The sequence below is a fragment of the Vidua chalybeata genome, chromosome 36 (genome assembly GCF_026979565.1).
Source record: "Vidua chalybeata isolate OUT-0048 chromosome 36, bVidCha1 merged haplotype, whole genome shotgun sequence".
NCBI classification, from domain to species: Eukaryota; Metazoa; Chordata; class Aves; order Passeriformes; family Viduidae; genus Vidua; species Vidua chalybeata.
The window spans coordinates 7,662-35,454 of NC_071565.1; the positions used below are offsets into that span (position 1 = coordinate 7,662).

General features: G+C 64.8%; 3 protein-coding genes across 7 annotated transcripts in view; 2 read left to right on the plus strand and 1 right to left on the minus strand.

Moving 5' to 3' along the window:
- Positions 1–267: 267 nt before the first annotated feature.
- GRK1 (G protein-coupled receptor kinase 1) lies at positions 268–8,927 on the plus strand. Its single transcript, XM_053968584.1, has 8 exons — positions 268–759; positions 2,772–3,058; positions 4,030–4,157; positions 4,696–4,853; positions 5,399–5,482; positions 5,938–6,062; positions 6,862–7,063; positions 8,294–8,927. Exons 1-8 carry the CDS (start codon positions 288–290, stop codon positions 8,587–8,589), a joined length of 1,752 nt encoding a protein of 583 aa, XP_053824559.1. The 5' UTR covers positions 268–287; the 3' UTR covers positions 8,590–8,927.
- A 5,745-nt stretch (positions 8,928–14,672) lies between these two features.
- ZBTB4 (zinc finger and BTB domain containing 4) lies at positions 14,673–23,579 on the minus strand. Of its 5 annotated transcripts, none has more exons than XM_053968597.1 (4): positions 23,481–23,579; positions 20,279–20,359; positions 18,933–19,009; positions 14,673–17,702 (listed from the first exon to the last, which is right to left on the minus strand). In XM_053968597.1, the coding sequence occupies exon 4, from the start codon at positions 17,685–17,687 to the stop codon at positions 14,799–14,801; it is 2,889 nt and encodes a 962-aa protein (XP_053824572.1). In that variant the 5' UTR covers positions 17,688–17,702; positions 18,933–19,009; positions 20,279–20,359; positions 23,481–23,579; the 3' UTR covers positions 14,673–14,798. The 5 variants fall into 5 exon arrangements, with proteins under 5 accessions (XP_053824572.1, XP_053824574.1, XP_053824576.1 ...); XM_053968599.1 differs by lacking the exon at positions 23,481–23,579 and adding an exon at positions 21,458–21,522; XM_053968601.1 differs by lacking the exons at positions 20,279–20,359; positions 23,481–23,579 and adding an exon at positions 20,163–20,216.
- A 598-nt stretch (positions 23,580–24,177) lies between these two features.
- POLR2A (RNA polymerase II subunit A) overlaps positions 24,178–27,793 on the plus strand; it is a 29,926-nt gene continuing 26,310 nt past the window's right edge. Inside the window, exon 1 of the mRNA XM_053968575.1 lies at positions 24,178–27,039. Coding sequence (XP_053824550.1) covers positions 26,950–27,039 — 90 coding nt within the window. The 5' untranslated portion in view covers positions 24,178–26,949. The remainder of the gene's footprint in view (positions 27,040–27,793) is intronic.

A 27,793-nucleotide genomic window follows, 5' to 3' on the forward strand; every position in this document is an offset into this window, starting at 1 on the left:
GACCCCCCAGACCCCCCCCCATGAGTCACAGGGGGGACCCCCAGACCCCCCTAGAGACCCCCCAGCCCCCCCCCATGTGTCCCATCGGCTCCCCCCACCCCCCAGACCCCCCCTGTGCGTCCCACGTGCCCCCCAAACCCCCCCCCACGCCCCAAAACCCCCCCGCAAGCGCCACAACCCCCCCCCCCCAGAACGTCCCACCAGTGCCACCCAGTCCCTCCACCAGTCCCACCAGTGTCCCCCCGCCCCCCCCCAGGTGTCCCACGCCCCCCCAGCCCCCGGCAGCCATGGACATCGGGGGTCTGGAGACCGTGGTGGCCAACTCGGCCTACGTGTCGGCCCGCGGCGGCCCCGGCGGCAGCAAGGAGCGGCGCTCCAAGGCGCGCCTCCGCCTGCCCCACATCTCCCAGTGCGAGGCCCTGCGCGCCCAACTGGGCGGCGCCGCGGGCGCCCAGAACGGGGGTCCCGCCGCCCCCAACGGCGCCCCGCCCGGCCACACCCAAGATGGCGGCCAGGAGACGTCGTTCCGGTGGCAGTGCGTGGAGCAGCCCATCGGGAAGCTGCTGTTCCAGAGGTTTCTGGAAGGAACGCCGGAATTCGCGGCGGCCGGGGCGTTGTGGGCGGAGATCGAGGCCTTCGAGCAGTGCGAGGACGCCGAGAGGGAGGCGGCGGCCAAGCGGCTGCGGAGCCGGTTCTTCACGCCGGGCGGGTCCGAGCACTGCGGCTTCCTCAGCGCCGCCGCCACCGCGCCGTCCGCAGGTGAGGGGTGGCGTGGGTGGGTGCCAATATGGCGGCCGTGGCGCTGATATGGCTGACACAACTCCAGTATGGCGGCTGTGATGTTGATATGGCTGACGTAGCTCCAATATGGCGGCTGCGACATTGATATGGCTGACACAACTCCAATATGGGGGCTGTGATGTTGATATGGCTGACGTAGCTCCAATATGGCGGCTGTGATGTTGATATTACTGACGTAGCTCCAATATAGCGGCTGTGACATTGATATTGCTGACGCGGCTCCAATATGGTGGCCGTGATGTTGATATGGCTGATGCGGCTCCAATATGGCGGCTGTGACATTAACATTGCTGACGTAGCTCAATATGGCGGCTGTGATGTTGATATGGCTGACGTAGCTCCAATATGGTGGCTGTGATGTTGATATTGCTGACACAGCTCCAATATGGCGGCCGTGACGTTGATATGGCTGACGTAGCTCCAATATGGTGGCCATGCTGTTGATATGGCTGACGTAGATCCAATATGGCGGCCGTGACATTGATATGGTTGACATGGTTCCAATATGGCAGCTGTGACGTTGATATGGCTGACGTAGCTCCAATATGGCAGCTGTGACGTTGATATGGCTGATGCGGCTCCAATATGGCGGCTGTGACATTAACATTGCTGACGTAGCTCAATATGGCGGCTGTGATGTTGATATGGCTGACACAACTCCAATATGGCGGCTGTGATGTTGATATGGCTGACACAGCTCCAATATGGTGGCCGTGATGTTGATATGGCTGACACAGCTCCAATATGGCGGCCGTGATGTTGATATGGCTGACGTGGCTCCAATATGGCGGTCGTGACATTGATATGGCTGATGCGACTCCAATATGGCAGCCATGATGCAGATGTGGCTCCAAATGGCAGACATAGTGCCAATATGGCGGATGTCGTGCCAATGTGGTGGACGTGACACCAACATGGCGGATATGTGACATCAACATGGCGGTTGTGGCACCAATATGGCAGCCATGACACCTCATTGGCGGCCATGATGATGTTGGTGGCCATGACACCCCAATGGCAGCCATGATGTTGTTGGGAGCCATGATGATATTGGCAGCCATTATGGTATTGGCAGCCATGACATCCCAATGGCAGCCATGACACCCCAACCGTGTCCGTGACAACCTCGGTGGCCATGACACCCCAATGGTGGCCATGATGCTGTTGGCAACCATGACACTCCAATGGCAGCCATGATGGCATTGGCAGCCATGACATGCCAACGGCAGCCATGACACCCCAACGGTGGCCATGACACCCCAATGGCAGCCATGATGGCATTGGCAGCCATGACATGCCAACGGCAGCCATGACACCCCAATGTCAGGCGGCCATGATGCTGTTGAGAGCCATGACACTCCAATGGCAGCCATGACACCCTGATGGCAGCCATGACACCCTGATGGTGGCCATGATGCTGTTGGCAGCCATGACACACCAATGGCAGCCATGATGCTATTGGTGGCCATGACACCCCGACGGCAGCCATGATGGCATTGGCAGCCATGACACGCCAATGGCGGCCATGACACCCCAATGGTGGCCATGACACCCCAATGGCAGCCATGACACCCGACGGCAGCCATGACACCACGATGGCAGCCATGATGGCATTGGCAGCCATGACACGCCAACGGCGGCCATGACACCCCAATGGTGGCCATGACACCCCAATGGCAGCCATGACACCCCGACAGCCGCCATGATGACATTGGCAGCCATGACACCCCAACGGTGGCCATGATACCCCAATGGTGGCCAAGACACCCCAATGGCAGCCATGACACCCTGGCAGCAGCCATGATGGCATTGGCAGCCATGACACACCAACGGTGGCCATGATACCCCAATGGTGGCCAAGACACCCCAATGGCAGCCATGACACCCCGACGGCAGCCATGATGGCATTGGCAGCCATGACACGCCAACGGCGGCCATGACGCCCTGTAACCCTCCCCGTTGCCCCTCAGGCACCGCGCTCGCAGGCGACGCCTTCGTGCCGGCGCGCCGGGAGCTGCTGGCGCACCTGGAGGCGGCGGCCTGGGGGCCGTACCGGGGCTCGCCCGAGTTCGGCCGCTTCGTGCAGTTCAAGTGGCTCGAGAGCCAGGCCGTCAACGCCGACGCCTTCGTGGAGTTCCGCGTGCTGGGCAAGGGCGGCTTCGGCGAGGTCTGCGCCTGCCAGCGCCGCGCCACCGGCAAGATGTACGCCAACAAGCGCCTCAACAAGAAGCGCCTCAAGAAGCGCAAGGGATACGAGGTGGGGGTGGCCCCAAGGGTGGCCCAAGGGTGTCCCCAAGGGTGGCCCCAAGGGTGGCCCCAAGGGTGTCCCCAAGGGTGGCCCAAGGGTGGCCCAAGGGTGTCCCCAAGGGTGGCCCAAGGGTGGCCCAAGGGTGGCCCCAAGGGTGGCCCAAGGGTGTCCCCAAGGGTGTCCCCAAGGGTGGCCCAAGGGTGGCCCAAGGGTGTCCCCAAGGGTGTCCCCAAGGGTGGCCCAAGGGTGGCCCAAGGGTGTCCCCAAGGGTGTCCCCAAGGGTGGCCCAAGGGTGGCCCAAGGGTGTCCCCAAGGGTGGCCCAAGGGTGGCCGCAAGGGTGGCCCAAGGGTGTCCCCAAGGGTGTCCCCAAGGGTGGCCCAAGGGTGGCCGCAAGGGTGGCCCAAGGGTGGCCCAAGGGTGGCCCCAAGGGTGGCCCAAGGGTGGCCCTTTGTCCCCTCTGTGCCTGTGGGTGTCCCTCGGAACCCTCAGATGTTCCTCTGTCCTCAAATTCACCCCTCAGTCGTCCCTCTGACCCCACTTGGTCCCCTTGGACATCCCTCTGTCCCCAAATCTGCTCCTCTGTCCCCACATCTGTCCCTCTGTCCCCAGAGCTGCTCCTCTGTCCCCACATCTGTCCCCAAATCTGTTCCTCTGTCCCCTCGGATGTCCCCTCAGTCCCCGTGTCTGTCCCTTGGCGTGTGCCACCTCGTCCTTGGCATGTCCCTGTCCCTGTCCATCCCGTGTCCATGGTGGTGCCATCCTGTGTCCCCATTGTGTCCCCAGCGTGTCCTCGATGTGTCCCCAACGTGTCCCCAGGCGGCGCTGGTGGAGAAGCAGATCCTGGCACGCGTCCACAGCCGCTTCATCGTGTCCCTGTCCCTGTCCCTGTCCCTGTCCCTGTCCCTCTCCATCCTCTGTCCATGGCGGTGCCATCCCATGTCCCTGACATGTCCCCGACGTGTCCCCGATGTGTCCCCAGGCGGCGCTGGTGGAGAAGCGGATCCTGGCGCGCGTCCACAGCCGCTTCATCGTGTCCCTGGCCTGCGCCTTCCAGACCAAGACCGACCTCTGCCTCGTCATGACCATCATGAACGGCGGCGACCTGCGGTACGCGGGCTGCGGTGGCCTTGGGGGACAGCGGGGTGGCCTCAGGGTGGCCTCGGGGTGGCCTCGGGGTGGCCTCAGTGTGACCTCGGCCTGGCTTTGGATTGGTCTTGGTGTGACCTTGGTGTGGCCTTGGAGTGGCCTTGGCATGGTCTGGCATGGCCTTGGTGTGACCCTGCTGTGACCTTGATGTGGCCTTGAGGTGGCCTTGATGTGACCCTGACATGGCCTTGGCATGGCTTCGGTGTCACTTTGGTGTGACCCTGGTGTGACCTTGGCACTGTGCTGGTGCCGCACACGTTGATCGTGTCCCTGCCATGTCCCCGCGGTGTCCCCAGGTACCACAGTGTCCCCAAGGTCCCTGGTGTCCCCAATGTCCCCGATGTCCCCAGGTACCACATCTACAACGTGGACGAGGAGAACCTGGGGTTCATGAAGCTGCATGTGCTGAGCGTGTCCCTGTCATGTCCCCATGGTGTCCCTGTGGTCTCCCCGATGTCCCCGGTGTCCCCAATGTCCCCAATGTCCCCGATGTCCCCAGGTACCACATCTACAACGTGGACGAGGAGAACCCGGGCTTCGCGGAGCCGCGCGCGGTTTTCTACACGGCGCAGATCCTGCTGGGGCTGGAGCACCTCCACCAGCACCGCATCGTCTACCGCGACCTCAAACCCGAGAACGTCCTGCTCGACGACGCCGGTGGGGACACGGGGACACTGGGGGGACATGGGGACGTTGGGGACATTGGGGCATTTGGGGACATTGGAGATGTTGGAGATGTTGGGGACATTGGGGCATTTGGGGACATTGGAGATGTTGGGGACATTGGCAACATCAGGGACATTGGGGACATTGGGATATTGGAGATGCCGGAGATGTTTGGGACATCGGGGACATTGGGAACATTGGGGACATTTGGACATTGGGGACGTTGGGGACATTTGGACATTGGGGACATTGGGAACATTTGGACATTGGGGTAATGGGGACATTTGGACATTGGGAACATTGGGGACATTTGGACATTGGGGACGTTGGGGACATTTGGACATTGGGGACGTTGGGGACACTGGAGATGTTGAAGATGTTGGGGACATTGGGGACATCAGGGACATTTGGACATTGGGGACACTGGAGATGTTGGGACATTTGGGACATTGGTGGATGTGGGAAATGAGGGGGACATGGGGACACCGGTGGTCACTGGTGGTCACTGGTGGTCACTGGTGGTCACTGGTGCCCAGGCCACGTCCGTCTGTCCGACATGGGCCTGGCCGTGGAGCTCAAGGATGGAGAGAGCAAAACCCGCGGCTACGCCGGGACCCCAGGTGGGGACAGGGGACACTGGGGGGACACTGGGGACACTGAAGGACACTGGGGACACTGGGGGACACTGGGGGGACACTGGGGACACTGGGGACACTGGGGGACACTGGGGACACTGGGGGACACTGGGGGACACTGGTGGGACAGGGGGACGTGGGGGGAACCTTGGGTACAGTGAGGACATGGGAAGCCCCCCAGATACCTGTGTCACCTCTGGTCACCTGTGCCCCCCCTGTGTCACCTGTGTCACCCCTGTGTCACCTGGGTCACCCCAATGTCACCTGGGTATCCCCTGGAGATCCTACTGGGGTGGCCAATGTCCCCTGTCCCCTCGATGTCCCCTCGATGTCCCCTGTCCCCCTCGATGTCCCCTCGATGTCCCCTCGATGTCCCCTCGATGTCCCCTCGATGTCCCCTGTCCCCCTCGATGTCCCCTCGATGTCCCCTGTCCCCGCAGGGTTCATGGCCCCCGAGCTGCTCAAGAACGAGGACTACGATTGGTCGGTCGATTACTTCACGCTGGGGGTGACGGTCTACGAGATGCTGGAGGCCAAGGGCCCCTTCCGCCGGCGGGGGGAGAAGGTGACCCCCACCCCCAGCGCCCCCCAGTACAGACCAGTACAGCCCAGTACAGCCCAGTAACCATGGGAACCCCCAGGAACCCCAAGGAACATCTCAGGGCTTCCAAGAACCTCCCAAGGACCACCAGGAACTCCCCAAAATTCAGCCCAGGGCTCCCAGAAATCCCCCAGCACCTTCAGAACCCCCCAAGAACCTCCAAGAACCACCCCCCCCGACCTTCAGAACCCCCCAAGAACCTCCAAGAACTCCCCAGGTCCCTCAGAAACCTCCAAGAACCTCCCCCAGGTCCTTCAGAAACTCAAAAATTAAAAAAAAAAAAAACAAAAAAAAACTCCCCAGGACCTTCAGAAACCCCCTAAAACCTCCAAGAACCCCCCCAGGTCCCTCAGAAACCTCCAAGAACCTCCAGAAAACCCCCCAAGAACCTCAGAAACATCAAAATTTCCAATAAACCCCCCAAAGATCCCCCTCAAGACCCTAAGAAAAGTCCCCAAAGCCTCCAAGAGATGCCCCCAGCACCTTCAGAAACCCCCAAGAACCTCCAGGAAACCCCCCAGGTCCCTCAGAATCCTCCAAGAACCTCCAGAAAACCCCCCAGGTCCCTCAGAAACCTCCAAGAACCTCCAGAAAACCCCCCAGGTCCCTCAGAAACCTCCCAGAACTTCCAGGAAACCCCCCAGGTCCCTCAGAAACCTCCAAGAATCGCCCCCAGGACCTTCAGAACCCCCCCCCAAAACCTCCAAAAATTGTGACCCCAAGGACCCCCGACCCTTTTTTTTTTTCCCCGTTGTCCCCGCAGGTGGAGAACAAGGAGGTGACGCGGCGCATCCTGAACGACCCCGTGACCTACTCGGACAAGTTCAGCGCGGCGGCGCGCGAGGCCTGCGAGGGGCTCCTGGCCAAGGACCCCCAAGCCCGCCTGGGCTTCCGCGACAACGACTGCGCCCAGCTGAAGGCCCACCCCTTCTTCAGGAGCATCAACTGGGGGCGTCTCGAGGCCGGTAACGCCCCCCGTGGGGCTGGGAGGGGTCTCCAGGGCGGTCAAGGGTCGGGAAATGGGAAATGGGGTCTCCAGGGGGTGGTCGTGGTGGTGGGGCTTGGTGGGGCGTTGGGTGGCCAAGAGTTGGGTCTGCAGTGGGCTTTGGGTGGTCATGGTGGTGTCTCCATTGAGTGGTCAAGAGTTGGGGTCTCCAGTGGGTTTTGGGATCTCCAGTGGGTGTTGGGTGTTCATGGTGGTGTCTCCATTGAGCGTTGGGTGGTCCTGAATTGGAGTCCCCAAAGGACATTGGATGGTCAAGAGTTGGGGTCTCCAGTGGGTTTGGGGGTCTCCAGTGGGTGTTGGGTGCTCATGGTGGTGTCTCCATTGAGCGTTGGGTGGTCAAGAGTTGGGGTCTCCGATGGGTTTTGGGGTCCCCAAGGGGGGTTGGGGGTCAGGAAATGGGGTCTCCAGGGGGTGGTCAAGGAGGTCACTCTCAGTAGAGCGTTGAGTGGTCAAGAGTTGGGGTCTCCGATGGGTTTTAGGGTCTCCAGTGGGTTGTGGGTGTTCATGGTGGTGTCTCCATTGAGCGTTGGGTGGTCAAGAGTTGGGGTCTCCAGTGGGTTTTGGGGTCTCCGATGGGTTTTGGGGTCTCCAATGAATGTTGGAGGTCCAACAATGAGGTTTCCACTGAGTGTTGGGAGCCCTGGGCTGAATTTTGGGGAGTTCCTGGTGGTTCCTGAGAGGTTCTTGGAAGCCCTGAGATGTTCCTTGGGGTTCTCCTGGTTACTGGACCATACTGGGCTGTACTGGGAGGTTTCCAGGAGTCCTGGGCTGGATTTTGGGGAGTTCCTGGTGGCTGAGAGCTTTCTGGAAGCCCTGAGATGTTCCTTGGGGTTCCTGGGGGTTCCTGGGGGTTCCTGTGGTTACTGGACCATACTGGGCTATACTGGGAGGTTTCCGGGAGCCCTGGGCTGGATTTTGGGGAGTTCCTGGTGGTCCTTGAGAGGTTTTTGGAAGTTCTCAGATGTTCCTTGAGGTTCCCATGGTTACTGAGAGATACTGGACCATACTGGGCTGTACTGGGAGGTTTCCGGGAGCCCTGGGCTGGATTTTGGGGAGTTCCTGGTGGTTCCTGAGAGGTTCTTGGAAGCCCTGAGATGTTCCTTGGGGTTCCCCTGGTTACTGGACCGTACTGGTCTGTACTGGGGCTATCCCTGACAACCCCAAAGCCAACGGGGTGTCCTCCCCCAAGGCCTGGTGCCCCCCCCGTTCGTGCCGGACCCCCGCCGCGTGTACGCCAAGGACCTGGGTGACGTGGGCGCCTTCTCCACGGTCAAGGGGGTGGAGCTGGACGCGGGGGACGCGGCGCTGTGCGACGCCTTCGCCTCGGGCACCGTCCCCATCCCCTGGCAGGAGGAGCTGATCGAGACCGGCGTCTTCGAGGAGCTCAACGTTTGGGGGGCCCCGGGGACGCTGCCCCCCGACCTGGACCCCAGCGCCGCGGGGGGGGGCGGCGGGGGCAAGTCCTCCACCTGTCACCTGCTGTGAGAGGGGGACCCCGAAATTTGGGGAGGGACTCCACCTGTCACCTGCTGTGAGAGGGGGACCCCGAAATTTGGGGAGGGACTCCACCTGTCACCTGCTGTGAGGGGGGGACCCCGAAATCTGGGGGGGTTAACTCCACCTGTCACTTGTTGTGGAACCCCAAAATTTGGGGGGCTAACTTCACCTGTCACCTGCTGTGAGGGGGGGACCCCGAAATTTGGGGAGGGACTCCACCTGTCACCTGCTGTGAGAGGGGGGACCCCGGAATTTGGGGGGTTAACTCCACCTGTCACTTGTTGTGGAACCCCGAAATCTGGGGGGGTTAACGCCACCTGTCACTTGTTGTGAGAGAGTGGGAACCCCAAAATCTGGGGGAGCTCCTTCACCTGTCACCTGATGTGGCACCCCAAAATTTGGGGGTTAACTCCATCTATCACTTGTTGTGGCCCCCCAAAATTTTGAGGGGTTCAGTCCACCTGTCACCTGCTGTGAGAGGGGGGGAACCCCGAAATTTGGGGGGGGTTAACTCCACCTGTTACGTGCTGTGAGAGGGATTGGGGGGGCACCCCAAAATTTTGGGGGGAGGGACTCCACCTGGTGTGAGCGATTGCCCCCCAAAAGTTTGGGGCAGGGACAGGGATGTGGGGGGGGCTCTAAAAGTGGGGGGCTCCATCCCGAAGGGGCTTGAAAGTGGGGGACCCCCCCCTTGAGGATTCCTGGAGTTGGAGCCCAAAATTGGGGTGTACCCCCCCCCTTTTTTTGGGGTGTCTGGAATGGGGAGACAAAAAGGGGAAACCCCCTCAGGACCCCCAAAAATCAACGCCCTCTCCCCCAAAAAAAGAGACCCCAAAACTCGAGGGACCCCCCCCAGACCTCAGGGCCCCCCCCCTCAGCTCGGTGCCACCTGGGGGGATCCCCAAATTTACCTCATGTCACCCCCTCCCCCCTGTGACTCAGGGACACCTTTTGGGCCCCCCAAAAAGGGGAGACCCCCCAAAAAATGGGGAACCCCCCCAAAAAGGGGGTCCCCTCCCCCCCCCCCCCGTGTACAATAAATCGTGGTTGTTGTTGCTGCTCCGTGGGGGGGGGTCTGGATTTGGGGACCCCCCCGATGTCACCCCCAAAATGTCCCTCCGTGTCCCCCAATGTCCCCCCCAGTGCCACCCCCCACCGGGAACCGCCCCTCCCCCCCAATGTCCCCATGTGTCCCCAATGTGTCCCCAATCCCCCCCAATGTCCCCAAAGTCCCCAATGTCCCCCCAATGTCCCCAATCCCTCGATGTCCCTGATGTCCCCAATGTGTCCCTATGTCCCCAATGTCCCCAGTCCCGCCACTGTCCCCAATGTCCCCAATCCCCCCAATGTCCCCATGTCCCAATGTCCCCAATGTCCCCCCAATGTCCCCAACCCCCTCAATGTCCCCAATGTCCCTGATGCCCCCAATCTTCATAATGTCCCCAATCCCCCGATGTCCCCTCAATGTCCCCAATGTCCCCAATCCCCACGATGCCCCCCTCATGTCCCCAATGTACCCAACCCCCTGCTGTCCCCAATCTCCCCCATGTTCCCAGTGTCCCCAATGTCCCCAATCCCCCCCATGTCCCCAATGTCCCCAATGTCCCCAATCCCCCCCATGTCCCCAATCCCCCCCATGTCCCCCCGTGTCCCCAATGTCCCCAATCCCCCCCATGTCCTCAGTGTCCCCAGTGTCCCCAATCCCCCCCATGTCCCCCCATGTCCCCAATGTCCCCAATCCCCCCCATGTCCTCAGTGTCCCCAGTGTCCCCAATCCCCCCCATGTCCCCCATGTCCCCAGTGTCCCCAATCCCCCCGATGTCCCCCCCGTGTCCCCGCTGTCCCCAAGGCCAGCTCAGCTCTACGGTGTTTATTGGCGTCTCTAACACTCACTGATGCAGATAAATAGTGGACATTTGTCACCGCTGCCACCCCCCGCCGCGGGGACGCCCCGGGGGGGGACCCCCCCCCCCCGCCACCCCCCGGGACCCCTCCCCAGCGGGGACACCCCCGAGGGGCCCCCCCGGGGGGGGCGGACGCCGGGGGGACAGGGGGGGGGGGGGGGGGGTGGGGACATCCATGGGGTCACCTCGGTGGGGACGGGGCCATCCCCTTGGGGACATCCCCAGAGCCACCCCCCTTGGGGACACCCCCTTGGGGACATCCCCCACTGACGTCACTCCCTTGGGGACATCCCGGTGGGGACAGGGCCACCCCCTTGGGGCCACCCCCTTGGGGACATCCCCAGGGCCATCCCCTTGGGGACACCCCCTTGGGGACATCCCGGTGGGGACAGGGCCACCCCCTTGGGGCCACCCCCTTGGGGACATCCCCAGGGCCACCCCCTTGGGGACACCCCCTTGGGGACAACCCCCACTGACGTCACTCCCTTGGGGACACCCCCTTGGGGACATCCCCCACTGACGTCACCCCCTCGGGGCCACCCCTCGGTTGTCAGCCGGGTGGTGCCACCCCATTTTTGGTGCCACCCCCACCCACTGATGTCCCCAGCGGGGTCCCCTCCCCCCTCTGGGGCCCCTCCCCCCTCTGGGGCCCCTCCCCCACTCGGGTTTTTGTCACTTTTCCCCTTTTCCCGCTCCTTTTTTTTTTTTTTTTTTTTTTTTTTTGCCTTTTCCGGTCGCTTTTCCCCCTAAAGTGCGCTCGGGGAGGGGGGGAGGGGACACCGGGGGTGGGGGGAGGGGACATTGGGGGGGGGGGGAGGGGGACACGAGGGTTGGGGGAGGGGCGGGGGGGTTCAGTCAGTAGCGAACGCGGCCACGAAAGTGCAAAAGGGGGGAGGGGCCGCGGGGGGGAGGGGGAGGGGGGAGGGGCCTTGCACGTGGATGATCCTTGCACGAGGATCCTTGCACGGGGATCCTTGCATGGGGATGATCCTTGCACGTGGATGATCCTTGCACGGGGATGATCCTTGCACGGGGATCCTTGCACGCGGATCCTTGCACATGGATGATCCTTGCACGAGCATGATCCTTGCACGTGGATGATCCTTGCACGAGGATGATCCTTGCACGGGGATGATCCTTGCACGTGGATGATCCTTGCACGGGGATGATCCTTGCACATGGATCCTTGCACGTGGATGATCCTTGCACGTGGATGATCCTTGCACATGGATGATCCTTGCACGCGGATCCTTGCACGTGGATGATCCTTGCACGAGGATGATCCTTGCACATGGATGATCCTTGCACGTGGATGATCCTTGCACGTGGATCCTTGCACGGGGATCCTTGCACATGGATGATCCTTGCACGGGGATCCTTGCATGAGGATGATTTTTGCATGAGCATGATCCTTGCACGAGGATGATCCTCGCACGTGGATGATCCTTGCACGTGGATGATCCTTGCACGGGGATCCTTGCACGAGGATGATTTTTGCATGAGCATGATCCTTGCACGAGGATGATCCTCGCACGGGGATCCTTGCACATGGATGATCCTTGCACATGGATGATCCTCGCACGGGGATCCTTACACATGGATGATCCTTGCACGAGCATGATCCTTGCGTGTGGATCCTTGCACGTGGATGATCCTTGCGTGTGGATGATCCTTGCACGCGGATCCTTGCACGCGCGCTTCGCACGAGGATCGTCCTTGCACGTGCAGGAATCTGGCACGAGGATCCTTGCACAAGGAATCCTGCACGCGGATCCTTGCGCGCGCGTCACCCTTGCGCGAGGAACGTCCCTTGCACAAGGGTTCTTGCACGTGGATCCTTGCACGAGGACGATCCTTGCACGAGGATTTGCTCGCTCACACGCGGCTCCTTCCACGAGGATTTGCTCGCACACATGTGGATCCCTGCACAAGGATGATCCTCACACGAGGATTTGCTCGCTCACACGCAGATCCTTGCACAAGGATGATCCTCACACGAGGTTTTGCTCGCTCACACGTGGCCCCTTGCACAAGGATTTGCTCGCACACATGTGGATCCTTGCACAAGGACGATCCTTGCACAAGGATTTACTCGCTCACACGTGGATCCTTGCGCAAGGACGATCCTCACACGAGGATTTGCTCGCTCACACGCAGATCCTTGCACAAGGATTTGCTCGCACACATGTGGGCTTTGCACAAGGACGATCCTTGCACGAGGATTTACTCGCTCACACGCGGATCCTTGCGCAAGGACGATCCTCACACGAGGATTTGCTCGTTCACACGCAGATCCTTGCACAAGGATGATCCTCACACGAGGTTTTGCTCGCTCACACGTGGCTCCTCACACGAGGATTTGCTCGCTCACACGTGGATCCTTGCACAAGGACGATCCTCACACGAGGATTTGCTCGCTCACACGCGGCTCCTTGCACAAGGACGATCCTCACACGAGGATTTGCTCGCTCACACGCGGATCCTTGCACAAGGACGATCCTTGCACGAGGATTTGCTCGCTCACACGCGGATCCTTGCACAAGGACGATCCTCACACGAGGATTTGCTCGCTCACACGCGGATCCTTGCACAAGGACGATCCTCACACGAGGATTTGCTCGCTCACACGCGGATCCTTGCACAAGGACGATCCTCACACGAGGATTTGCTCGCTCACACGCGGATCCTTGCACAAGGACGATCCTCACACGAGGATTTGCTCGCTCACACGCGGATCCTTGCACAAGGACGATCCTCACACGAGGATTTGCTCGCTCACACGCGGATCCTTGCACAAGGACGATCCTCACACGAGGATTTGCTCGCTCACACGCGGATCCTCGCACGCGGCTCACGCCCGGCCCCCCTCGTGCAAGGCCCCCCTCGTGCCCCGGCGGCCGTGACGGAGCGTGAGCGTGAGCGGGCGTGCGAGGGAGCGCGGGGCCATGGGTGTGCAAGGCGGGGTCAGGCGGGTGTGCAAGGGGCGGGTTTGCACGAGGATGGCCCCCAGCGCCGTGCGGTGCACGAGGGCGGCGGGGAAGGGCCGGGCCTGGCACGAGGGTGGGCCTTGCACACTCACCATGGCACGGGGAGCCATTTGCACACTCAGATTTGCACAGGGATCCATTTGCACACCCACAACTGCACGAGGATGAGCCTCGCACACTCACCATTGCAGGGGGACCCATTTGCACACTCAGAACAGAATGAGGAGTCCTTTGCACACTCAGATTTGCACGGGGAGCCGTTTGCACACCCACAACTGCACGAAGGCAGCCCTTTGCACGCTCAGAATTGCACAAGTGCCCATTTTCACACTCACAGCTGCTCCAAGAGTCCTTTGCACGCTCAGAACTGCAAAAGGACCCCCCCCCCGCACACTCAGAATTGCACCAGGCCCCTCTCTTGCACGCTCACCGCTGCCCCCGGCCCCTCCCCGTCGCACATTCGCCCCCCTTGCACGCTCGCCCCCCCCCCCGGGTCTAAGTGCTGGAATGTCGCTGCGATGCCGATAAGGTGCCGAAGGGGGGGGGAGGGGTCGGGGTTTGGGATTTTGGGGGGCCCCGGGATAGTGGGGGGGCCCCGACTCCGATGGGGGGAGGGGGAGGGGCCCCTTTGGGGGTGCAAAACGCTGCGGGGGGGGGAGGGGCGGGCCTCGTATATTGGGGGAGGGGTCTCTGGAGTGGGGGAGGGGCTGCTTTGGGGGTTGCCCTGTATTTGGGGGGGGTCTTCGCTGTTTGGGGGGGTCCCTGTGCTCGGGGGGGGGGGCAGACCCCTCCTCTCCCCCCCAATTTGGGGTGACTGGAAGCCCCTCCCACCGCCCAGTATCCCCAGTGCCCCCCCCAGTCTCATACTGGTCCCTGTGGCCCCTCCCAAATTCCACGGGGGTCCCCATCTTCCTATGGGAACCCCCCACGAGATTCTGGGGACCCCCAACATCTCTGGGACCCCCATCCCCCCAAAACTTCCATGGGGTCCATGAACCTCTGTTGGACCCCCCCCCCAAAATTTACGGGCATCTCCAATCTCTTATGGGGACCTCAAATTTCATGGGGGCCCCCCCAAATTTTATGGGGTCCCTCAACTTCTATGGGGCCCAAGGGAGACCCCCCCATTATGGGCCCCACCTCTTTTCAATGGGGTCCCCCAACCACTGTGGGACCCCCACCCCCTCCAGTCCCCCCCCAGTAGGGAGCAGGGACCCCCCCCTCACCTCCGGGGCGCCCCCAAAACTCCTACAGAGCCCCTCCCCCTTCCATGGGGCAACGCCCTCCCCCTCCCCTCCCCCACCCCTCAGGTGCCCCCCCCCGCTTGCCGGGGCCGCTCCCCTCCCCCACCGGGGAACCCAAAAGTGGGGGGGGCCGTGCTGGGGGGGAGGGGCGCCCCCCCCGCCCCCCCCCCAGCCCCCAGGAAGCCGCGCTCGGGCTCGGGGAGGACGAGGGCCAGGGGGAGGGGGAAGGGGAAGGGGTAGGCGGCCACCAGGCGGGGCCCGAAGGGCAACGGGAACGCGGGGGGGGGAGGGGCCGGGGGGGCGCGGGGACCCCCCCGGGGTGTCCCCCCCCCGCCCCCCCCGGCGTCGTCCCCGAGCTCGGGGTCCCCGCCCGCGGCCCGGCAGAGCAGCGCCAGCGGCTGCTCCTGCACCGGGAAGCCCCCGCCGTCGTCACCGCCGCTGTCACCCCCGGCGGGACCCGCGACCTCGGCCCCGCCGGCGTCACCCGGGGGCGGTGGCACCGCGCCGGCGACGCCGGGGGACGGCGGGACCCCCCCTTTATCCGCGGCCGGCGGGGTGTAGGCGATGACCGTGGGAGGCGCCGGTGACCCCGGCGGTGACGCCGGTGCTGACCCCGGTGGTGACCCCGGTGACCCCGGCGGTGACCCCGGAGGTGACCCCGGCGGTGACCCCTGCAGTGACCCCGGCGGTGACCCCGGCGGCGACCCCGGCGAGCGCCGCCGGTGCCGCTGGGCGTGGCGGCTGAGCGCGGCCGCCGTCTTGCACACCTTGGCGCAGGTGGGGCAGGTGAAGCGCAGCGACGGCCGCCGCCCCACGCGGCCCGACGACGTCCCCGATGTCCCCGCCGGCGGCGCCGCGGCGCCGGCCTCGTGTCCCCGCTGGTGCTTCCGCAGCTTCCGCAGCGCCGGGAAGCTCTTCCCGCACACCCGGCACGGGTGCTGCCGCTCCCGGCGCCGCGCGGCGTCCCCGCGCTGCCGCCCGTCGCCGTCGTCGCCGCCGTCGTCCCCCGGCGCCCGGCGCAGCGAGCGCAGCTTGCGCCGCCACCGCGGCTTCTTGGCGGCCCCGGGGGCCGCCCCGGCGCCGGCGGCGTTGCCGCCCGCCTTCCTCTTGGGCTTGTAGGAGTAGTAGGGCCGCCAGAGCCGGTCCTCGGCGTCGCTGTCGTCGTCGCCGTCGCCGCGGCGCTCCTCGGCGCCGTCGCCGCGCAGGTCGGTGCCGGAGATGCGGCGCTTGACGATGGCCTCCTCGCCGATGCGCACGGTGATCTGGCACAGCCCCTCGCCCGCCGCCGCCGAGCCCGCGTACGCCGGCTTGGCCACGTAGGTCATGGTGCGGCCACCCCCGGCGGGGTTCTGGGGCGCGGCGGCCGCGGCCGCGCCCTCGGTGGCCGCGCCCTCGGCGGCCGCGCGCTGCGCCTCGATGTAATCGCGCAGCACCTGCTTCTTGATGGGCACCGCCGGCGTCACCGGCGCGGCCGCCGGCGCCTCAGGCGCTCCCGGCGGCTCCTCGCCCGCCCGGCCGTTGTAGGCGATGACCGAGGCCGCGCCGCTGCCGCCGCCGCCGCGCACGATGACCGACGGCGCCGCGCGGCCGTAGGCGATGACCGAGGCGGGCTCCGGCCGCGGCGGCGCCGCCGGCGGGTAGGCGGTGGCCCCGGCGTCCCCCGGCGCAGCCGCCGGAGCCGGCGCGGCCCCGTCGGGCACGGCGCCCTGGCTGTAGGTCTTGTAGGGGCGCTTGTTGGCCCGCATGGGCAGCAGGCGGTAGAGCTTGAGCGCGTTGAGCTTGGGCCGGTAGCCGCCGTTGGGCGTCTTCTCGGAGGCGATGAGCCCCGGGCTGATGCCGTGGAAGGCTTTTTGGTGCGTCTTGAGGTTGTAGTAGGTGACGAAGGTGTCCCAGCAGAAGATGCACTGGTAGCGGCGCTCGCCCGTGTGCCACACCTCGTGCTTGGTGCGGTACTCGGCCAGCGCGAACACCTTGTCGCAGTAGCGGCACGGGTACTTGCGGCGCCACGAGTGGACGTTGGCGTGGCGCTTCAGGCTGGACAGCGTCATGTAGGAGCGCTGGCACACGCCGCACAGGTACAGCACCTGCCCGTCCACCACCTTGACCAGCGGCTCCTGCTCCGCGCCGGGCTCCAGCGCGCGGTGCCGCAGCAGCAGCGCCTTCTTGGCCGCTCTCGGCGGCGCCGCGGCGCTGGTAGTCGTCGCAGCGGTGGCGGCGGCGGCGGCGGCGCCGGTGACGGCGACGTCGGTCCCGGCGGCGTTGGCGGCGTCGCCGTCGCCGTCGCGACAGCCGACCTCGTGCGTCTGCAGGCGCTTGACGTGGATGAAGCTCTTGCCGCAGTGCCGGCAGCACAGCCCGCGGCGCCCGCGGTGCAGCTTGGCGTGGAAGCCCAGCGCCGCCGCCGAGCCGAAGCCGCGCCCGCACAGCCCGCACCGCAGCGACGCCGGCGACGCCTCCGCCTCCGCCGCCGGCGCCGCGTCCTCGCCCGCCTCGCCGGGCCGCGCCGCGCGGGCGAGGTCCGCGGCGGGCGGAGGGGGGGTCCAGGCGCCGTTCATGTCCCGCGGCGCCGGCGGGGGAGGCGGCCCGGCCTCCAGGCCCTGCAGCGAGGGGATGCCGAGGCGCCGGCCCACGGCCCCCAGCGCCCGCGCGGCCGCCGGCGACGGCACGGCCAGGCGCGAGTTGTAGATGAAGTTGAGGACGTCGGAGAAGACGCCGGCCTGGACGCCCGGCAGCTCCAGCACCTGGGCGGGCGAGGGGCAGGTGGGCTCCTGGGCCAGCGCCCGCTTGAAGAAGGGGCTGGAGGCGGCCAGGACGTTTTTATGGGCGCGGAATTTGGTGTCCTCGGCGATGATGGTGACGTCGCAGAACTGGCCCCGCAGGCGCTGCTCGTTCAGCTCCAGCAGCAGCGCCCGGCAGTGCCCGGCGTCCGACACCTCCACGACCGGAGCCATCCCCGCGCCGGCCACCTGCGCGGGGAAAAACGGGGGCATGGGGTCACCTGGGTGGGCGGGGACACCGTTTGGGGTCACCTGGGTTTTTATTTGGGGTCCCCCAGACACCTAGATCACAATTTGGGGTCACCTGGGTGGGCAGAGCCACAGTTTGGGGTCGCCTGGGTTCTTATCTGGGGTCACCCAGGCACCTGGTTCATGATTTGGGGTCACCTGGGTGGGTGGGGCTATGATTTGGGGTCACCCAGACACCTGGGTCCCATATTTGGGATTGCATGGCTAAATCCTTTATTTGGGGTCATCCAGACACTCGGGTCCTTTACTTGGAGTCACCCAGACACCAGGGTGCCCTTTTTGGGGTCACGTGTGTGGCTGAATTTTTTATTTGGCGTCACCTGCATGGCTGCATCCCTTATTTGGGGTCACCCAGACACCTGGTTCACTATTTGGGGTCACTCATGGGTTTTGGGGTCACACCAGGGTTTGGTGTCCCCTGTCCCCGGGGTCTCTGTGGGGTTTTGGGGTCACTCTGTCCCCTGTCCCGGGGTCACTCTGGGGTTTTGGGGTCACTCTGTCCCCTGTCTCCGGGGTCCCTGTGGGGTTTTGGGCTCACTCTGTCCCCTGTCCCCGGGGTCCCTGTGGGGTTTTGGGGTCACTCTGTCCCCTGTCCCCGGGGTCCCTGTGGGGTTTTGGGGTCACTCTGTCCCCTGTCCCCGGGGTCACTCTGGGGTTTTGGGGTCACTCTGTCACCTGTCCCCGGGGTCCCTGTGGGGTTTTGGGGTCACTCCGGGGCTCGCTGTCCCCCGTCCCCTTTCCCACGGTCGCTGTCCCCGGCCCGGCGCCGCCATTTTGTGTCAGGGCCCGCCCGGCCTGAGGCGGCTCAAAATGGCGGACGGGACCGAACCACCGGGGAGGAACCGCGGGGGGGAGCGGGGAAAAGGGGCAGAACCATCGGGAACTGCGGGGGGAGCAGGGGCAGAACCACCAGCAGTGCCCCCAGTGCCCCCCCAGTACCCCCCAGTGCCCCCCAGGGCCCTCCCAGTATCCCCCAGTATCCCCCAGTGCCCTCCCAGTACCCCCCAGTGCCCCCCAGTGCCCCCCAGTACCCTCCAGTGCCCACCAGTACTCTCCCAGTACCCCCCAGGGCCCTCCCAGTGCCCTCCCAGTGCCCCCCAGTGCCCCTCAGTACTCTCCCAGTATCCCCCAGTATCCCCCAGTACCCCCCAGTGCCCCCCAGTGCCCCACCTGTGCGCGGGGCCCTCATGGACTGGGTGTTGCAGCTCCGGGGGTCCTCGGGGGGGGGTCACAGCCGGCCGGGCCTCCTGGGGGAGGGGGGGACACCGAGAGAGGGGTCACAACACCGGGATTTGGGGGGAAACACCCGGATTTGGGGGAAACATCTGGATTTGGGGGAAACAACCGGATTTGGGGGTACTCGGGGTCATTGGAGAGGTCACAACACCGATATTTGACACGTAACACCTGGATGTGGGGGGAAACACCCAGATTTGGGGTGAAACACGCGGATTTGGGGGTTCCCGGGGTCACTGGAGGGGCCGCAACACCCAGATTTCAGGGAACACCCGGATTTGGGTGTAAAACACCCAGATTTGGGGTGAAACACATGGATTTGGGGTGAAACACACAGATTTGGGGGGGAACACCCAGATTTGTGGGTACCCGGGGTCACGGGAGGGGTCACAACACCCGGATGCGGGTGACAAAGTGACAGCGAGGGATTCTGCAGGGTGACGTCACCGTCACCGCAAAGGGACGGGCGTGACGTCATCTGGAGGGGCTGGAGATGATGTCATCACGTGTGAGGGTGACGTCATGGGTCGGGATTGGTCGTCGCTGTGAGGGGAGGGGTGTGACGTCACTGCGGGGGGTTGAGGGCGGCATGACGTCACCAGGAGGGGACACCGCTGACAACACAGGGCAGGGGGCGGGGCGCTGTGACGTCATCGAGGTGACGTTGTGGGGGGTGTGTCGCACACAGCGGGGGGGGGGGGACACGGGGGTGGGGACAGCGACAGCCGAGGGCAGGGGGTGACACCTGGGGGGGGGTGGGGAGGTGACGCAGGTGGGAGGGGGGCGGGGACAACCTGACGCTACAACCGGAAGCGCCCGGGGGGGAATTTTGGGGGGGGGGGGGGGGAGGAAAAGGCGGAGGGACCCCCCACACACACACCCGTGCACCCCCTCCCCCCACGGAACCCCCCCCCCAAACCCGCGAGGGGACCCCGAGTGTCACCCGGGGGGGGGTTGGGGGGGGGAGGGGGCACACCCACCCCTCCCCCCCCTGCCCGTGCCCCCCGCCCCGCCCCCCAGGTACCCCCGGAGCCGCCTGACGGCGGCGTCCCGTCCGCGACGTCACCGGGGGGGGGAGGGGGGGAGTGTCACCCAACCGTTACCATGGGAACAACCCCCCCCTCCCCCCCCAGACCCCTCCCCCTCCCCCCCTTTCGGACACACCTTTCACCTGCGGCCAATCAGGGGGCAGGGAGCGCCAGGCCACGCCCACCCCTCCCCGCGGCCGCGCCCACTCCGCGCCAATGGCAGCGCGCGCGCCGCTGACGTCATGGGCTCACCTGGATGATCATTGGCTGGGCTGGGAGTGACGTCACGGGGCCCCGTCCTGCCGCGGGCGGTGTCAAAGGAGCAGGCGGAGGCTGAGGGGGCGGGGTCAGAGAGGGGGCGTGGTTAGAAAGGGGCGTGGTTAAGAGGAGAATGGGGGGGGAATGCGGAAGTGTCAGCGCGTCACGGGCGGGAGGGGACACGGGGGGGACACGGACAGGTGTGACACGGACAGGTGTGACACGGACAGGTGTGACACGAACAGGTGTTACACACACACACACCTGCACACACACAGGTGTGACACGGACAGGTGTGACACGGACAGGTGTGACACGAACAGGTGTGACACACGCACACACCTGCACACACACAGGTGTGACATGGACAGGTGTGACATGAACAGGTGTTACACACACACACACCTGCGCACACACAGGTGTGACACGAACAGGTGTTACACACACACACACCTGCACACACAGAGGTGTGACACGGACAGGTGTGACACACACACACACCTGCACACACACAGGTGTGACATGCACGGTCAGGTGTGAGACACGCACACACACCTGCACACAGGTGTGACACACACATAGGTGCGACACGCACAGGTGTGACACACACAGACAGGTGTGACACACGCGCACACCTGCACACAAACAGGTGTGACACGCACACACCTGCGCCACAGGTGTGACACACACACACCTGCACACGGGTGTGACACACACACAGAAAAACAGGTGTGACACACACACCTCTGCACAGGTGTGACACACACAGACAGGTGTGACACACGCGCACACCTGCACATGGGTGTCACACACACACCTGGACACACACAGGCGTGACACACACACACACCTGCGCACACACAAAGTGTGACACACACCTGTGCACAGGTGTGACACACACACGCACACAGGTGTGACACGCACACACCTGCGCACACACACAGGTGACACACCCACACAACAGCCACAGCACCTGGTGCACACGCGCAGCACGCGTGACACGTGCCAGGCGCAACCAACCGCGCACGGACACAACACACGCAGCCCCACAACCCCCACACAACCGCAACGGCGCGCGGGGCGCGACGCGCGGCCGAGCACGGGCGCACAACCGCGCGGGGACGCGTGACACGGCCGGTCGCGCGCGCGCGACCGCGCGGGGATGTGACGCACAACCGAACGCGGATGTACAGCCGCGCTCGAACTTCACCCACGCAACCCCCACACGGATGTTTCACCCGCAGAGGGAACGGCTGTAGATGGAAAAACAACCCCCGCGCGGATGGACGAACGCGCGGGGACACGTGACAGGCAGAGACACGGCCGTACGCGGACCAACAACCGCACGGGGACAGCTGGCAGTGAGCGCACAGGCACAGCCACGCAAAGGACACGCACACAACCCTCAGACAGGCACACAAAAACCCCTCATACAACCCTCGGATGGATGTACAACTGCACAAAACCACTCATACAACCCTCACAGGGGTGCACAATCGCATAAAAACCCCTCATACAACCCTCAGACGGGCGTACAACCGCACAAAATCCCTCATACAACCCTCACAGGGGTGCACAACCGCACAAAAACCCTCATACAACCCTCAGACGGGTGTACAACCACACAAAACCCCTCGTACAACCCTCAGACGGGCGCACAACCGCACAACAGCACGACACAACCACACAGTGACACTTGACAGGCAGAGGCACAACCGCCCACGGACAAACAACCCTCACAGGGGCGCACAGCCGCACAGGGACACGACACACAACCGGACGCGAACAGCCACGAGCACGCGCAGGTGCACAACCACACACCAACAACCCTCACACGGATGCACAACCGCACACGGGCGCTTGACAGGCAGAGGCACAACCGCACACGGACACACGACAGGCACGAGCACGCGCAGGTGCACAACCGCACACCAACAGCCCTCACACGACCCCCCCGCGGACGCACAACCGGACACGGACCAACAACCGGACACGGACAAACAACCGGACATGGACAAACAACCGGACACGGACAAACAACCGGACACGGGACTTGACACAAACAACCGGACACGGACAAACAACCGGACACGGACAAACAACCCCCACGCAGCCCTGACACAGACACGCAACCGGACGCGCACAAACACCCGCACACGCACAGCCCCGCACGGACACAACGCGCTCGGACAGACAGACAAACACCCGCACACGCACAAACACCCGCACACGCACAGCCCCGCACGGACACAGCACGCTCGGACAGACAGACAAACACCCGCACGAACACCCGCACACGCACAGCCCCGCACGGACACAACGCGCTCGGACAGACAGACAAACACCCGCACAAACACCCGCACACGCACAGCCCCGCACGGACACGACGCGCTCGGACGGACAGACAAACACCCGCACACGCACGAACACCCGCACACGCACAGCCCCCCACGGACACGACGCGCTCGGACAGACAGCCGGACAGGCACAAACAACCCCCGCGCGCGGCCCCGGCACACCTGCGCACGCACACCCCGACCCGTCACCCCCACAGCCGCACGGGGACGCCCGACACGCGCCCCCGCACCCCCCTCAGGCCCCCCCACCCCGGCACAAACACGCAGCCGCCCCCCCCCCCCAACCCCCGCCCGCGTCAACCCTGTCACCCCCCCCTCCCCCCCGTGTCACCCCTGTCACCCCCTGCGTCACCCCGGTCACCCCCCCGGGGTCCAGCCCCCCCCCCCAGCAGCATTTGGGGGGGCTGGGGGGTGTCGGGTGTGATTTGGGGGGGACAGAGCGGGGTCCTGGGCGGGGGGAGGGAGGTTTTGGGGTGCGGGGGGGTCCCGGAGCACTTTGGGGTCCCTGGGGACACTTTGGGGTCCTGCCAGGGTGTTTGGGGAGGGTCCGGGGGACGTTTGGGGGGTCCGGGGGGGCGGTGAGGGGGCGGGGGGGGGTGTTTAGGGGTGGGCGTGACCCGGGGCAGTGCGGGGGGTGGGGGTCGCGTTCCCCCCGCCCTGCCCCCCCCCCCTCCCCCCATCCCGTGGGGGTCGCGGCGCGGTGACAGCGCCGGGAGCGGGGCCGGGGGGGGGGCGCGGGGACCCCGCGGGGGCGGGGGCGGAGGGGGGGGGCTCGGGGGTTGGGGGGGGGGGTCCCGGCGCCCCGCGGGGGTCCCGGGGTGTGTGGGGGGGGTCGTTACCGGGGCCTGTCCCGGGGCCGGTGATGTCGCGACGGCGGCGGCGGCGGCGGCACAAGATGGAGGCGGCGCGTTGGGCCCCGGGTGGGAGGGAGGGAGGGACCCCCCGCCCCACGGCGCGGGGACACGGGGGGGACACGGGGGGGGACACTGGGGGGGGGGGACACGGGGGGACACTGGGGGGATATGGGGGGGGACACCGGGGGGATATGGAGGTGAGGGTATGGGGGGGGACGGGGGGAACACGGGGGGGATATGGGGGGGACACTGGGGGACACTGGGGGTGACGTGAGCGGACACTGGGGGGGACACGGGGGGGAAAACGGGGGGGACACTGGGGGGACATGAGGGGACACTGGGGGGGATATGGGGGGGGACGTGAGGGGACAATGGGGGGGATATGGGGAGGGATATGGGGGGGACACGCGGGGGGGACACGGGGGGGGGACGTGAAGGGACACTGGGGGTGACACGCGGGGGGGACACAGAGGGGACACCCGGAGAGGGGGTGGGGGAGGGATGGGGGGGGTGAGGGGACGGGGGGGACAAGGGGGACGTGGTGGGGGGACAGCGGGACATCACCGGGGGGGGGGACACGGGGAGGACAATCGGGGTCACAGTCGGGGGGACGCGGGGGGGGGACACAAACAGGGGTAAAAGGGGGGGCAGTGGGACACGAGCAGGGACACAGGGGGACATTTGGGGGACACAGCTGTGGGGACAGGGGGACACAAGTGGGGGACACAAGGGGACATTTGGGGGACACGAGCGGGGGGCACAGGCAGGCAGGGGGACACGGAGGGGACAGGGGACACAGCCGGGGGTGTGACAAAAAGTGGGGGACAGAGTTGGGGGTCAGCAGGACACAAGCAGGGGACACGGGGGCTGAGGGGACGGGGGACACGAGTGGGGGACAAAGTGACACAGAGCTGGGGACACGAGCGCAGCACGCAACGAGACACGGGTGACACGGGAGGGGACACAGCCGGGGACACCGCGAGACGCGGGTGACACGGGAGGGGACACAGCCGGGGACACCGCGAGACGCGGGTGACACGGGAGGGGACACAGCCGGGGACACCGCGAGACGCGGGTGACACTGACGCACATCTGGGGACACGAGGAGGCAGAATCGGGGACAAATTTGGGGTTACAGTGACACAAGAAAGGACACAGCGAGAGAGAGACGGGGACAAAAGCGGGGACACGGCGACGCACAGCCGAGGACACAACCACGGTGCCACAGCCCAAAAACGGGGACAAAACGGTGACAAAACCAGGGGACAACGACGCCAGGGCCACAACAGCCACGGCCGGGTGTAGCAGGGACCCTGCCCGGGGTGTGTGGGGGGGTTCAGGTGTCACCGTGCCCTCGGTGTCACCTCATGTGGCGTTGTCACCGTGGTGGGGGGTGTTGCGTGTCCGGCTGTGCCGTGTGGGGCTGTCACTCGGTGTCACACTCGTGTCACGGGTCACGTTGTGTGTCCGGCTGTGCCACGTGGGGCTGTGTCAGGTTGTACCTTTGGGCTGTACCTCAGACTGTGTCACACTCGTGTCACCTGTCACGTTTGTCATGTTTTGTGCCCGATTGTGCCACGTGGGGCTGTCACACGATTTCGGGTTGTGTCACTCGGTGTCACACTCGTGTCACGGGTCACGTTGTGTGTCCGGCTGTGCCACGTGGGGCTGTGTCAGATTGTACCTTTGGGCTGTACCTCAGACTGTGTCACACTCGTGTCACCTGTCACGTTTGTCCCGTTGTGTGTCTGGCTGTGCCGTGTGGGGTTGTCACGCTGTGTCACACGGTGTCACAGTCGTGTCACGTTGTGTGTCACGGGTCAGGCTGTGCCTTTGGGCTGTGCCTCAGACTGCGTCACACTCGTGACGCCTGTCACCTCGCGTGTCCGGCTGTGCCGTGCTCACGCCATGGCCCGGTGACGCCCTGTGACATCACCCCTCCCCCGGTGACACGGGGAAACTCCCCCCACTCCTGACCCCAAAATCCCCCCCTGCTCCCCAAATTTCTCCTTTTCTGCCCCTAAATCCCCCCCAAGCCCTCGTGCTCCCCACAAAACAACGTTTTCCTTCCCCCCAATCCCCCCTCTCTGCCACTCTGCCCCCAAATTCCCCTTTCTTGCCATAATTGTTCCCAAAACCTCCTGCTCCTGCTGGATACCCCTCCCTGACCTCCAAACACCAAAATTCTCCTTTTTTTTTCTCCAGTTATGGCCCCGTGGTCCTGCCTGCCTTTCCAAAACTCTCCTCAAATATTATTTTACTGCTCCAGTTGTTCCCCCAAACCCGACTGCTGCCCCAAAACACCCCAAACCCCCCTCCTGTCCCTCTAGATCCCCCTCCTTGTCTGCAATTGCGCCCAAACGCTCCTGCCTCTATAAATGCCCCTTTCCTACCCCGATTATAGCCCCACACCCCTCCTGCTCTGCCAACAACCCCCTGCTCCCCCAACCCCTCCTGCCCCCTCAAATTTCCCCTTCCTGCTCCTAAAATACTCCTCCAATAGCGCTGCCCCTCGCCCGGCCCCTTCCCCACCACCCCTCCGGAACAGGCCCCAAAGCCTCGGCCTTTCCCAGCGGCCACAGCCGGGTCGGGAGCGCCGGGAGCGGCCGGGCCGGGCGGGCGAGGCCGGGGCTGCGCAGGCCGCGGCTGGAGCGGTGCTTCGCCCATTTCCGGCACCGTCCGCCTTTGCTTCGACATCTTTCGTCAGATATTCGGATATTTCCGGTCTTTTCCGCTCATGCTTCGGCATCTTTCGATAACTTCCGCCAATACTTCGGCCAGTTCCGTCTCTTTCCGTCAGCGTTCGGCCACCGCCGGTTAACTTCGATCATTTCCGTCATTCTCCGGAGTCCCTTCGGCGATCTCCGCCCACTTCCGTTAGTACTTCGGAAATCTCCGTCAATCTCCGCCAGCTTCTGAGGTCACTTCGTCAGCCTCCCTCCGCCCCCGCGATCTCTCGGCTCTCCGCCTCAGGGGGGCGGCGCTTTTAAAATAAATTATTCATGAACCGATCCCACCGTGCTGGAAGCGGGGTTGGGGGTTACGGTCCGACGACGGCGCGTCCCATGAGGGCTTCACGGAGCAGCCGGCGACTCCCTGCCCCTTCCCCGCTCCTCGCTCGCCTCACGGACCGTGACGGGACTCGTCTCTCCCTTTCTTTCCCGCGCCTCCCCCTTTTGCCTGTGAGGCGCTTGGTACGCTCCGGTCACGCCCCCTCCGGCGGCTCGCGGGGGCCGAGGCTATATAAGGCGGCGCCGGTGCCTCACAACGCTCAGTCGCGCCTTGAGCGCGGAGCGGCCGGAGCGGAGAAGGGGAAGCTCCGCACCGCGGGCTCTGTGAGGCGCCGGTTCCCGGTTCCCCGGTGGGGTTCAAACTCCCCGCTCCCTCAACCCCTCCGTGAAGGGGTCGGTTCCGAACAGTCGGAGCGGCGCGAGGCCGCGGCCCCACCGGCGCCATGCACGGCGGGCCGCCCTCGGGCGACAGCGCCTGCCCGCTGCGCACCATCAAACGAGTCCAGTTCGGGATCCTCAGCCCCGATGAGATGGTACCGGGGCCGGGGCGGCGCGGACGGAACCGCGGGGCCCGCGGCGGGAGCGGGGCCGGCGGCTGAGGGCGAGCGGCGGCGGGAAATGGCGCCGGGGCAGCGAGAGCGGGGGGCGGAGAGGCCCCGTGAGGGCACAGCGCCCCCCACAGGCCCGGGGGGCTGAAAGGGGGAGAGGGGAGAGCTCGGAGGGGGATTTGGGGGGGTCCTCAGGGGGCTCGGGGACACAAACGTGGTTCGGGGAGGTGTTGGGGTGCCCAGGGAGCCTCTGGGAGAGCATTGGGGTGTCCGAGAGTGGCTCAGAATCCCCTGGCAGCGTTTTGGCGTCCCTAAGAGTGGCTCAGGGAGCCTCGGGAAGAGTTTTGGGGTCCCTGGGGGTGCCCTGGAGGCCTCAGGAAAAGCATTGGGGTGTCCTGGAGGGGTTTTAGGGTGTCCTGGAAGGGCTTTGGGTCTCCAGAGGTGTCTGTGGGAGCCTTGGAAGAGCTTCAGGCTGGTGTGCAGGACACTTGGGGTGCCTGGAGGTTTTTAGGGGAGTTCTGGAAGAGCTTTTAGAGGAGTTTTGGGGCTCCCTGAGAGTCGCTCAGGGAGCCCTGGAGGGGTTTTGGGGGTCCTTGGAAGTTGTTCAGACAGCCAGGAGGGATTTTGGGGTGATTAAAAGCGTTTGTTGTCACCCGAGGGGGTCACTTGGGGTGCCCCCCACCCATTTAGGGTTTTTAAGGGGACTCGTGGATGAATTTGGGGTTCCCCGGGTGCCTCA